Source organism: Trachinotus anak, unplaced genomic scaffold (genome assembly GCF_046630095.1).
Source record: "Trachinotus anak isolate AG129_WGS33_773 ecotype Australia unplaced genomic scaffold, CSIRO_AGI_Tana_v1 ptg000009l, whole genome shotgun sequence".
Taxonomy (NCBI): domain Eukaryota; kingdom Metazoa; phylum Chordata; class Actinopteri; order Carangiformes; family Carangidae; genus Trachinotus; species Trachinotus anak.
In genome coordinates this window covers 10990607-11004105 of record NW_027273860.1, presented here as the reverse complement: position 1 = coordinate 11004105, position 13499 = coordinate 10990607, and the positions used below count along the sequence as shown (strand labels likewise).

Sequence of the window (13499 nt, the reverse complement as noted above, 5' to 3'; positions counted from 1 at the left end):
ATTTCAGCTCATTTGTGTGCAGCAATTCAGAATACTGAATATCACCTTTCTACATGGCTTCCAGCTATGGACTTGTGCAGGGTTCAAAAGGGGAATCGGTTTACTCTCAGTTATGTCAGCACATGACATCACGTGAGTGCATTCCTCAGCTGGCTCACTTGGCAGGTATTTGGGAGAAATCACCCACACCAGGAGGGGCTGGCTGGCTCTTCCTGCATCAGGCTACATCTAGTACAAGACAAGTTCTTCCACAGAAACATTTCATGTCATTTTTTTAGTTAAAAGTTGCATTTTCTAATTATCCAAATGGGAATATGATTTAAAATTGAAACTTTTCTCCTGTCTAATTAATTGTGTGCCAGGATTAAAAAGGCACACTGTTCCATAATGTAATAGGCCTTGAAGTCTCTGAGGAGATGAAAATACTCTGTAGACACTTAACTTGCAGCTCCATGCTAACTTAATGCAAACAGTCAGCTCTAGAAAAGATGACTTGTGGGTTTGAAGCACATCAACAGTTAACTTAATAAAGTTGCTAAAGTTAGCTTGTGAAGAAAGCGTTCAATATTTGGGTGTATGCACTTGGGCTTGGCATTCAGAGTGATTACACAAACAATGCTCGTACAAAGGTGCAGCATTTTGTGTTGAAATACCTGTTTTCTTTCTAATTAGCCCTTCTCAGCTGTGTAGTGAAACTGATGAGTCAGTAAATATTGCTCAGTGGGGTTTGGCTGTGAGAGCTTGTATGATTTGTAATATGCATGCTGTTGTATGCCATTACTTACGTGCAGTTTCCACAATAGGAGTTTACTGTAATTTAGTTATTTTTCTTAACGATGAAACATGGACAGCACAAGGTTGAATTGTTTTACCCAATCAGGACACAACAACAGACCGAAGTAGTGCTTTCAAGGATTTCTCTTAGTTTTTCAGATGAGATTTTCACTGCAGCTGTCAATGTCCTGAGTTGAAGGTGTGTGGAGTGGCATCACTGTGTGGTGTTTATTGTTTGCAAAATGTGGACCTTTCAAAGCATTGTTAAACCATAGCGGGGAATAAAAGCTGTGCAAAAAAGCATCAAGATTTTCTTTCTTTTATATAGTTAGAGTTGAAATCGACCATTGTAATCGTCCGCTGTTTTGATAACTGATTAATCTTGTTATTATTAATCATGTAATTTTTCACTCAAATTTCCAGCTTGTCAGCTGTGAGATTTTTCTTCATTGCTTTGTCTCTTTGAACTTCAAGAAATTATCCAAGGCATTTTTCATTTTACATCATAAATCAAACAATGAATCAGTTCATTGAGAAATTAATCAGCACATGAAAAAATGATGAAAATAATTAACCACAGCCCTAAATATGTTATTACATCTTCATTTGTCATCATACATTGTAGTACACAGATAGCACAGTACATTGCAGCTACAATCATAGAATGTTCCCTCACTCCTGCCTTTGTGCTGATTCATACAGTGTACTGTACATCCCAATTTTGCTGTTATTTCTTCCAGCAGGGAGAAGTGGATGATGCTTAAAGGTTTCCTAGCATTACCGTCTTGCAGCAATGGCCTGAGGGACTCTCTGGACTGAAACCAAGGTGAGAAGCATAGCCAGAGCCAACTCTCCTTTTACGCAACTTTGCTGTGCAGTGTGGCAACTGGATACTCTGTCCAAACACAAAATGACCAATTGCACAGATTATGCAAACATCTAAACTTAAAAAAAAAAACTTTTTTTTTTTAGGACTAGACTTGACCTTATGAGTGTCAGTGAAAACAGTCTCACGTGTCCCCTCCTGCAACATTTGTTTTATTGGCTCCCTATCTATCCTATTTAAGTGCTCCCAGGACTTGCTTTGTATTCTAAGCTGTTTTTTTGAAGATTTGTGTAGTTATGAGGGAAGACCCTTGATGATGGTTTTGATATGAAAGCCTTGAGGCATTTTTCCTCTGCCAAAAGATGAGCCACATAGTTAGAACTTTGTTTATAGATCAGAATTTAGTTTTTACCCATGATTTAGTTTCAGGATCTCCCTGACTTGTAAAAATAACACTGTCAAATGGAGACCTGCTGAAATCTCTCCCCCGATTTCCACACAGTCCCACCTTTTTTTCATTGCACCTGGTAGTGTCCAGATCCAGCCGATTTGTAAAAGAGAGGACTACATCCAATAGTCCCATTGCTCTGATCTATTCATCTATCTTGTGTGAAAAAAGGTTTACTCTTGAAACTATCAGTCCTGCTGCAAGGTTGTGTTACTTTACAGGTTACAGTTCAGATGGTGCTGGCTAGAATGTGTCTTTTAGGAGTACTGTATTGCCAGCAGTTGTTACAACACCATTTCCAGCACATTTATCATCAGAATAATGGTTTGCATTGGCTGACATGAGTTTGGTTGCAGTTAGTTCAATATCAGAATATGTGTATTTTTGTTGTTGCCTTGCCCTCAGTATGAATCATATATAGTATGTAGTCAGACCCTCAATCCAGCATTTATATTATTATTGATGCAGTGCACACATAGCTTAAAGATGACCTGCAGTAAAAAAGGTGAAGCTAATTCAGTTCCCTGTAGTGCCCCGCAGTGTTTTGTATAATGTCTGTTGACAGGTGAGTGTCATGAACCAAATGCAGAGCTTTAAATGCAATTTTATGCCAACAGAAGTACTTTCTAGTGCAACAAAAAAAAAAGCAAATTTATTTATTTCCTTAAAGCAGCTACACTCTGTCAGTATGTCAGTGTCATAAATTGAAACTGCTAGCTCGTTCTTTGTACCATTCCACAGTAGCACACTGAATTAGGGATAGTGTCCAGTGTTTAAAAAGAGCACAACAGGGCATTTGCACAGCATCTTACAGTAAACAAAAGGATCACAGATGTAGATGTATAGCAGCCCTGATCAATTAAAACAAATAACCATGAGAGCTCAGCTCAGGATGTCGCTTTATTTCACCTTGTACAATAATCAGATTCCCATAGTGATATCTGAGTGTCCCCCCTGGTAATGCTGCCTGTCACAGATGAACTATTGACTGCATTATTGTGGAGAGGTGATTATTTATACCAGTTAATCAATTTTGCCATCCTTTGATCTTTGTCTGTCTTCCTCCTCTTGATTCAAGCTCTCTTTTCCTTTCACTGTTTCTCTCTGAGAGCACAGCATTCAATCCTACACCGGCAAAATTAAATGTAATGGGTAAAACAAATAATTATGTTCATTTGCTGGTATGGCACAGGTAAATGCGGGCATTCAGCATGTAAAATGGATGAAACATCAAGACTAATTAGTAACCATTATCTTTTTTTTTTTTTATTGTGAATGCCTACAAAACAGCCTATCAGTTTGTTATGAACTGGGCACTCACTTGGGATATGTGGTCAGATGATTACTGCAAAATTGGTTATCTTTGTGTCGCTGTGCATTATGTCAACAAGTGGAAGCTGACTGAGCGAGTGCTTTATATCTCTGAATGGGACAGTACATCAGACAAAACAATAACCTCAGACCGGCCATCATGCAAGCCCTGCTTAAATACTATCTAGATGAGGTTTAAAGTGAGTGACTGTGTAGCCTGTGTGTTTAATTAACGTTATGGGTCAGGTCCCGATTTGATTTAGACAGTTCCAATACCAAGCTTTGCGGACACAGGTTTGCAAAACTGACCCCATGCAGGGTTCTGTTCCGTGCTTATTATACAGAAAACCCTCCCCTTCCCATCCTGCGACATCCTGAAGTGGCTGTCTGTGTTAAAGATTCATGAGTGTGATCAGCTTTCAGTAAATGGGTGGCCTGGCTCTTGGTTGCACTCCAGCACTTTAGAGCTATTACCTTGCAGTGATTCAAGAGTGGACAAGCTCTTGAGTGGGACTTGGTGGAAGGCAAGGTGCTCTCAGTCTGTTTATGTGTGTTTGTGTCAGGTTTTTTTGGATAAGTCATTTGAATGAAATAGATTTGCCTTTCTCACCAATCCAGATAACTAGGGGGGATTTAATGTCTTTTAGCTGACTCTGAAAACTGGACATTGCACACAAGAGGGCGAGTGATGGAGAGAAAACTGATAGTTAACCTATGCACTTAAATAATGTTATATAAGACTCTAGTTACAGATTGGAGTGTCTCAAAAATGACACCCAGAAGAATCTATTGAATACATCTCAAACACTCAGTGAACCTCTCTGTGAAAAAGGCCTGTGACCTGTTTTTCTTCCCTTTGTTTCCACATCTTCCTCTCCCATCTCTATAGTCTGATCTCTCATTTTCTCCCAAGCTCACTCTCAGTCATTGATCAGATTCCTCTGTATGTTCAGAGTGACGTGCCCATCACTCAAGTCTTGTTAAATTCACCCAAGATTCAAGGTTTCAGCTGCTCTTAATCTTTTTCAATCCATCATCACATTTCTCCCTCCATTTCCCTGTGCCTCTCCCTTGACCCAAACCTAATATCACAACATCTGGTTCAAGGTAACAGCAGCTGTCAGCAGGGCGAAAGTTCACTGCAGACCCCCACCCAAGTTGCGTTCTGTTGAAATCGATATTGTTTTTAAATACATGTTTGTCTTTAATACCATCTGACATGGTTCCAACATGTTTCTGTGTGTTTTGGCTTTCTCAGCACTTTTTCTCACCCTTGCAAATATTGAGACGTAAAACGAGAAGACCGGAGTCCTCTGGGCCCCTCCCCTGCCATGATTTCCTCTTCAGTTTGGAGGGAAATAAATGGCCCATGTTGCAGCCCTCCAGAAGCAGTCTTTATTGGTGCGCTCTTGTTCTCTGTTTCTCTCTTGGGGCCTGTTGTGCCAAGAAGCCATGTGAGGACAGATTACACACCAGCGAGACATTGTTCGGAGCCCCACAGTGGTTTTGCACTTTCCAGAAGGGCCCTCATTATTATAGTGCAGGAGACTTCAAACACTTCCCCAATAGCTTTTGATGCAGTTTAATGCACAGTCATGCCCAGCACTCTCGGTGCTCCAGAAGCACTGGGTGTGTCTCTATAATCAAAGCCCTGCTAACCCACATGATTACAGGAATGGCACATGCCCTCTCCCCCTGGCAATCAGACACAGATTTTCTTTTTTTTTTCTTTTTCTTCTCCCCATTGCATCCGTTTTTTTCCCCTCCATTATATTATGACTGGAATTGGTGATTCAGTCTTTTTTGAAGCCCCCCCCCCCCCCCCTCTGGTTCCTGCAGCCTGGCTCACTTTTTGTGGTTATGGCAGCTGAATTTTGTTGTCTAGTAGTAGTACTTAAATGTGATTGTTAGAAGGAGATGTCAACATGTTTTTTTGTTTTTTTTGTTTTTGGAGAAAGACATTACAGTCATGTTATACATGCGTCTAATGTGGAAAAAAATTGCATTGTCTTGTGTCAGATGATGCAGCTAGAATCATCATCACAATATTAATAGAGATATTTTTCAGCTCCTATATTCTCAGTGGTTACTTCATTAGGTACACTTGCAAAATCTAATGCAGTCCAGTACAACTTTTCAGCCATAAATTCTACTTTTGGAAAGATAATGATGTTAACTTTTGATTGGTGCTGTCTGAGAGGTTTTCGTTTCACAATCTGTTCATTATTGAGGTTGTAGTTGCAGTGTTGTTGAAAATGACTGCATTATATTGAGAGGTGTTTTCTAATGTTTTGCCCACCCCAGTTGCAATGGCTGAATGAATATATTTCAGTATAATGCTGTCTAGTAGAACACCACCACTAATACCAATCCATAGCTGATTTAGATTTCTGATTTACAACCTGCTTGAAATCATTAATTTAACTCAGAATTTTTTATAATGTTAAATTGATGTGATTACATCTTTACAGAATAGATTTGCAGAAAATCAATAAATGAGATAGTTCAATCATTATCACAAATAAAAGACCTTTATTATCACCACTTTGCCTTATATGTTATGGTTACCTAAAAGTATTGCTAGATAGCCTAAAATATCAGTATATTCCTTTTTCAGTACTTGTTACTTAAGTGAAAAATAATTCACTAGAATCAGTGATTATACACCTTGTTTAAGACTGTTACAACTTTATAAAACTCAGAAACTCTTTCCCTGTTACCATCAAAATTCTGGAAAGAATTTGTGAAACTGACAAACAGGAGATGACTTTGCAAAACATCATTTTGTGGAGCTGCACATTTGCAGACCAAGATTCCTACCACTGAAGATGAAATTGGGATATTTCAACACTAGCAACATAGTGCCATCCTGACTGGTTTTTAACCTACACGCATCCCACAGCACCATGTCAAGTCTGTGATGTGTAGCATTGCTGCTGCCTGGCACTGTGTGTCCTCTGTTCGGTGCATCATGCCATCATGTCGCTTGGACAGCCTCACAGGTGCAGTTAAAGGTTTAATTTGCCAAGCTTCTGAGGTGTTTATTGTAGTGTGATACACCATGTCGTGTACAGGTTGTACCAGCTGAGTGTGACAGGAGGAAATGTTGTCGTCTCCAGCAGACCGGGCAGCAGCAGCAGCCCCTTGTTGTCTCTGCATTCCTCCCTGGCCAGACTGGTTGGCTCCAGCTCAGTCCTAGAGAGTCTGCTCTTGTGACACCTAAGATATAAGCAATGACACACACCTACGATCACCTCCCTCAAGTGCACCTAGTGCTTTCAAAGTCAATTGATTTTTAAAACTTTTACTTGTGTGTTTATCTGTGTGTATTCTTCTTTCTTGTTTGGTCAAATGACCTATTTGTCACTTTTTACTGTTATATACAGTAAAACATTATTTCATATTTCACATACCTGAGCATAAGATGTATTCCTGATATTAAAGTCTCACTGCGGTGCGTCAGTTTGATAAACAAGTTGAATATTGGAAAATCATCAGAGTTGTGTTGCTGAGGCAGTGTTTGGCTGTTACTGTGGTTTAGTAACGTAACCCTTCATTTAGCCATGTGAGTCAGACACACAGATAGACCATGATGAAGATGAAAACCTGTAATGAAGTGAGACATGTTGAGTTCACACTGGCAGGAATGACCTGTCACCACACAAATATACAATTATGTTTGCTGTCTCGTAGGTGTGTATTTGTGAGAGAGGGATGTAAAGAGGGGAGAGTCTGGGTAGAGATGTTTACTACACTTGTGTAAGTGGAAACCTAAGTTTATCACAACTTCATAGTAGCAAAACAGCAACATGGAAGGGTATGTGCTCCTATAAACCTCATGACCCCAGCACCATTTCCAGTCAGATCTTGAATTTATTCTTTCCTAGTGACCATCAGCATGCCAGGGCTTTGCCAACAACAGCAAACAGTTAGCCAAACTAGCTGTAAATAGAAGTTCATAGTTTTAAGTGTGAAATGCTTCCATTTTTTTTTCTATCTAGCATCCATTTATAGATGACCTTTTCCTCATATGCCTGTTGACTAATGTTTGTCAGTGGATATATGACAGTATGATATTTTCCAACAGGTATGCATTGTCTATGTTCATAGGAAGGGAAGTTAAGTAAAACCAGGTGCCACTTTTTCCCCTTAACTGTTTCTCACCACATTGGAAATATGGTATGACCAGCTGAGGTCCGACCCTTCAGTCCCCTGGCTATGACTTCTGAAGAACATCTGTTTGAAAGCTGCACTGGTTTCATTCATCTTTGTCTGTGTGAATCTTAACAATTTTGCCATACACTGATTTCACACCACCTATGACTAACATAAGGTAGCTTGCAGTAACTGATGGGCCATATGTCTCAACCTACAATACTATTGAACTAAATGAGCTGGCAGCTTGATGAACTGTAAATTTGGTAGATGCCTTCCAGAATATGCCAGTCGGTCTTATACATAATGAGGTCATTCACCCCACCCTCCACTTAACCCTTTGCTCTGAGTCAGTCATATCTCCACACAGAACAGGTTTACCAATGGGTGACAATGCTCTCTTATGCATGCATGAACCTATGCTCAGCTGTGTTACCACAGCATGGCTTTAAAGTAACTACATTATCTACATGCAAGCTAAAGCTAATGCTAGCTCCAGCTAGCTAGAGATACTGTGACAATAAAATATAATTTATTTACTGCACTGCTGCTACTTCACTACTTTACTGTTTTTCAGTTGGGTTGTCGTAACACTCCTTCCCGGAGATTACTGTGAAGATTGCAGTAAATAAAATGAAGTAGGACACAAGACTAAAAATGTTTTTACTTATTTAACTAGAGCAAACTTTTTTTCAAGCACAGTTTAAGACTTTTAAATATTGAAAATCAGCTGAAAGTCTCCCTGCTTGTCTGAAAACAATTTCCCTTTAATTCATTTTTAGGACACAACAATTCTGAGCTGTGTTGTTCTGTTGTCTTCACAGCTTCATAGTTGTGTTATTAGAGATGTCACAATGCCAGAAATTTGGTAGTTGACACCAATACCGATGAAATTCTGGATACCACAACAAAAACCTGAAAACAACAGAGGCTGACACACGCCTGACAGACTGACACTGACACAGTCACCACAGTACACAGTAATGACAGTAGCCTGCTACAGTCACTGTGTTAGCGTAAACAAGCGAACATTAGCCTTGGTGAACGTTGTGTGTGTGGAACATTGCTACAGATAGAAGCAGTTGCAATTCACAAACAATTACAATAACATTTCAGGACATGAAGATGTTGACGACATGTTGTTAATATGAAGTTGACAACTAGAACTGACCCCTGAATTCTGTCTACAGATCCAGAAGTCTGAGCTGTTTGTTCTTTTCTTTTGAAATGTTCGGTGACACCATTTGCATACTGGCATGTTATAGTGGAACTGTTGCTGCAGTTGCACTTCCTGCTGCCATTAAACTTGTTGTTATTGTGTACTATGCCGGCCTTCTTCTTTTCTTAGAATTTGATGTCAGACTCAAAGGCCTGTAGGATTGTTGTACTGCCCTTGTTAGTCCTGGAAGAATCGCATCTCTGGTACCTATGGTCCTGTAGAAAAGCAATGATGTCACATATTCACAATTTTGGTATCTATCTGTTTGGTACTGAAGTATCGGCTCTCTTGACATCCCTTATTGTTAGGCTTTTCTTTATTTAGTGACTGAATTGTGAGTGAGTCATTTGTATACAGGTGTCACACTGACAGTAGATTGGCATCATCATAGATTAAGCTCAGAGCCCTCACTGTCTGTGTTATCATGGACAGCTCTTTAAACAATATCCTGAACATCACTGAAACATCTCTGAGTCTGTATGTGTTGTGTTTGAATGTGTAACAGACAGCTGCGTGGTATAATGTGATGTACAGATTTTTTCATTGTTCATAAATTTATGTGTTAGACAAAAGTCTTCTCTCACACCAGATCTGCAGTTTTATAGGACATATTCCTTCATATTGTTTTATTTATTTATTTAAAATAAATGTATTAAAGAGCAAGTGGGTGTGAAAGGAATCGAGTTGATATCCGAAACACAATAACACGGATGCAACATGCTACTACTGACATGCTTCCAGACTTACTGTTGTTCAAAGAGGAATGCTCTCCTAGTGGCCGATTCTGATAATTAACTCAGTGACACAGCTCCATACAGGAAGTGCTGACACCAGTGCCCAGCTGTTTTTAGCTTTCCAGTGATTCAGGGCAGTCTGTAGGATTAGAAATCCCTCGCTAGTCTGCCCATGTGAAGATTGGACCCCCCCAGCAACAAAAACCGCCTGCCAGCCTGTTGGCGGGGCTTTCTGGCAGTCTGTGTTGGTGTCATTGAAACGTGCCTGGTACTTCCAGTCTCTTTTATTTTTCTCAACGTACAATGACCCATCATTACTGCCATGTCAAGGAGATGAAGGCAACCAATCAAATCCAGCCCAGCGGGACAGGCACAACCAATCAGGTCTAGAATCCCCATGGTAACTTGTGCTGGAAAGCCCAGGCACAACCAATAGGAACAGAGAGTGCCACTTAGCTATGAGAGTTTAATGGCCTGTTTCTGTTGTCATTAATAAAAGCACACAACCTCTGCGATAGAGGCTGTTATAATTTCAGTGGACAGCACAGTGCCACAGCATAAAGACACCCTGATGGCATTCAAAGGAGCATAAAGCAAGGACACATGCCTGATTATATTTGTGTATCATTATCTGTACATACACTGTACAGGCCAACAATGGTACTCAGGTCACTTGTCAACAAAACAGTGGAAATATGTTTTACCCTTCAGAGTCTCCTCAGCCTCTCTGGCCAGTCACCACTGCTTTGACTTCATCCATTTGAGCACAGACCCTACCATTAGCTTAAAGTAGGTCACTCCAGGCCAGGAGGGAGCCAGACTCAAGTTTGCATGGTCACTAGCTCCCTTTTTAGTTTAGCCTGCTTCTGCTAAGCTATGCTCTTCCACTCTGCTCTACATTGTACTGTGCTGTACTCTGGTCTGCCTTATGTAATGGCTGAGCAGTGTGTGTCATAGCTGTTTCCATGGTTAGAGTGGCTGGGAGTGTATCACAACACAGCATGCCCCAACCTTGTGCACTGTGCTGGGGGAGAGACTTTAATTTCTTTCTTTGGGTCTCTCCTTCATTTCTGATGATCTCTCTCTCTCTTCCCGTGCCTCCATAACCCTCTCAAGCAAAGCGCTGCAGATCACACATCTTGCATGAACCAAGAAGAAATTATTTCCATGCATATATTTTTAACTGTCACAATTTGTTTTGGAGGAAGACGCGTGTTCAAATCTTCTGTGCAGCACACATCCTCCTGAAATCCAAGTCCATTAGCCGCCATCAGATTTTGGTGCAGATGATGGTGGTAATTAATAAGATATTACTTTGATCAATAATTGATTGTCTTTCATTTAGTGGCATGAAGTTCAGCCCGTGCTGACTCGCTGGGTAAGAGGAGGAGCAGAATAAAATATATGTTGGTGTGGAGGATACTCAACATCTGCAGAGGGGCAATCTCGCCCAAGTCTCCAAAGGCTCTCGACTTGTCACGGATTACTCCGAGCTGTTTAAATGAAGGACGCAATGCAAATTTATATCGTAACCTAATGGCATTTTAACTGAAGCTGCAGAGAGACCCAAGATAGTAGTATGTGGGATGTTAGTAACAGATACAGCCCACAGCCAACTTGTCACTTTGGATAGCACAGAACAGTTACAACATAAATTCTTACTTAGTCTCAGTAGCTTGACTTCAGAAAGAGCAGACAAGATATCATTCTTGCATGTAAGGTTTGAGTGAGTCTTACAAGCTGATACAGGTAAAGCATTCTCAGAGACACTCAGTAAACACAGACACATGTTGTGATTGTAAAGCCACTCAAGCCCTCTGTGAGCTGGCTTTGCTTGGTTTCGTGTAACGAATGGGTTTTTCTTGGTACATGGCTGAGCGCGCAGCCTGGTGCTGTGGGCAAAGTGCCGTGCTCTCATTTCAGTTTCTCTGGGGAGAGCTGCACTATCAGAGAGAAATGATTGAATCTCTTTCTCCGCTCCATTTTCACTCATTTCTCCAGGTTGAGTGGATCAACCTGTGCCCCCATCACAGAATTGCGTGTGCGTGTGTGTTGTATGCAGATGTCCATGTTGGCATGCTCACACACCTATATGTGTGGTTTTCACATAATATTGTTGAAGTTTGGAGTCGGAGATGTTGCATGCATTGTTTTCATATCTAAAACAGTGTTTGCCTGTGTGCCTTTGTTTTCCAGACGCTGATATGCATTGAGGATGAGTGGAGTCGGTGAAAACTCATCTGACCCTGCCAGGGCAGAGTCACGAAAACGCAAAGAATGTCCTGCCGAACTTCTAGGACCCAGGTAAGATTTCTATGCCTATGCGCTGGCGGCAGGCAAGACCGGAGGCATCATGTTTTCAGGTTGTCTGTCCTTCTCTTGAACACGATATCTCAGTGACGCCTTGAGGGAATTCCTTCAAATTTGGCACAAACATTCACTTGGACTCAAGGATGAACTGATAAGATCTTGATTGTCAAAGGTCAAAGTCACTGTGACCTCAAGAATCAAATTTTTTGCTATAACTCACAAATTCATACACTAATTATGACACAATTTAACACAATGTCTAATCGGATAAAATGATGAAGTGATGGCATTTTATATCATTTTATAAATGGTCAAAGGTCATCTTCACTGTGAGATCATAATGTTCTGCAAAAATACCTCTGGCCATTATTCAATACTGTAACTGGGGAGATTGTGACCATATTTCCAGCAACTCTGGTTTGAAGAGGCATATGACCACAAGGTGGTAATTCCACTTACACCTAGCCACTGAAACAATGACAGATTTCCCCCAACGAAATCCTCTTAAGGAAAGCAGTCTTGACCTTTCTTCTCCATCACAATTTGGGTTGTCAGCAACCTCAGCTACTGCTTTGCCAAAATGTCTGGTTTAAAACCTCCTGTACCACATCTTACCAACTGCAATTGTAAAAAAAAAGCTCCAGCCTCTATTGTATGTACAGTAGCAACCCAGTAGTTACCAACAATAGCAGTGTGCTGTTGTGGCAACTAACCCTGGAGCACTGATGTACAATAAATCTGCATAATTCATCTGCAGCCAAGAATGTAGGTTTTCCTCATTGATGTAGCATTCCATGTTGGCTCAATGAAGAGGCCTAGGGATATATTTCAAGCCATATGGAGCATAATTGACCCTAGCCTTATTCCTCTTCTGACTGTCCTCTATGCCAAGGTTTGCAGTAGATGTTACGCACTGTCTTTTGGCAGCTATGAAAATTAGAGGGCTCTTCAGTCGTGTCCAGAGATGTATGTGTACACTCAACCCTGGTTTAGTTTTGTAGATGGATTTTCTTTGCTTCCTTGCTCTGGGTTGCTTTTTGCCTGCCTATTCATTCTCTCACTGTGGTAGAATTGCATACATTTACACACACTTGAACCTTTTTATTACCATACATCTTTATGTCCCCTCCTGTTACCATCTTAATGATTGCATATTCTCACTCCGGTGTTCTCTTTGTCCCTGTAGTCCCAAGAGGAGCAACGAGAAGCGCAACCGTGAGCACGAGAACAAATACATCGAAGAGCTCGCTGAGCTGATCTTTGCCAACTTCAATGACATCGACAACTTCAATGTCAAGCCTGACAAATGTGCAATCCTGAAGGAAACTGTGAAACAAATCAGACAAATAAAGGAGCAAGGTACAAGTGGCAACCTGTCATGTATTTTGACACTTTAAATATGTCTGTTTAAGAAACTGTAAAGGTGGTCTGTACACCAGTGAGAGCAGTGTTCCCTTTCAGCTGGCTGCTTTTTCCAAATAACTTATTACACAATATCTGCTCATCCATGGTTTTCCCTTCAGTTTTTCATGACATGCAGCCTAGTTATGTGCAGAGCAAAGGGATGGATTCAACAGTGGTTTGATTTGTAACTACTAATGCTTCGAATAAGGTTGTACAACATCATGAATATGCTTAGGATGGTCTTGTGGTTTTAAGGGTCTGATAACACCACAAGTGCCACAGGTGGCACTATGTTGGCAGAAACCTCAGATTTGATTG

At 40.7% G+C, this 13499-nt stretch overlaps 1 protein-coding gene across 9 annotated transcripts in view; it reads left to right on the top strand.

Annotated features, from left to right (window-relative positions):
* ncoa2 (nuclear receptor coactivator 2) overlaps positions 1–13499 on the top strand; it is a 56054-nt gene that overhangs the window by 12393 nt on the left and 30162 nt on the right. For 7 of the 9 annotated variants that reach the window (XM_071485285.1, XM_071485291.1, XM_071485284.1 and 4 more), the window contains exons 2-4: positions 1515–1600; positions 11664–11771; positions 12964–13136. In XM_071485285.1, coding sequence (XP_071341386.1) covers positions 11683–11771; positions 12964–13136 — 262 coding nt within the window. In that variant the 5' untranslated portion in view covers positions 1515–1600; positions 11664–11682. The remainder of the gene's footprint in view (positions 1–1514; positions 1601–11663; positions 11772–12963; positions 13137–13499) is intronic. The other 2 variants (XM_071485289.1, XM_071485288.1) reach the window with 1 other exon arrangement.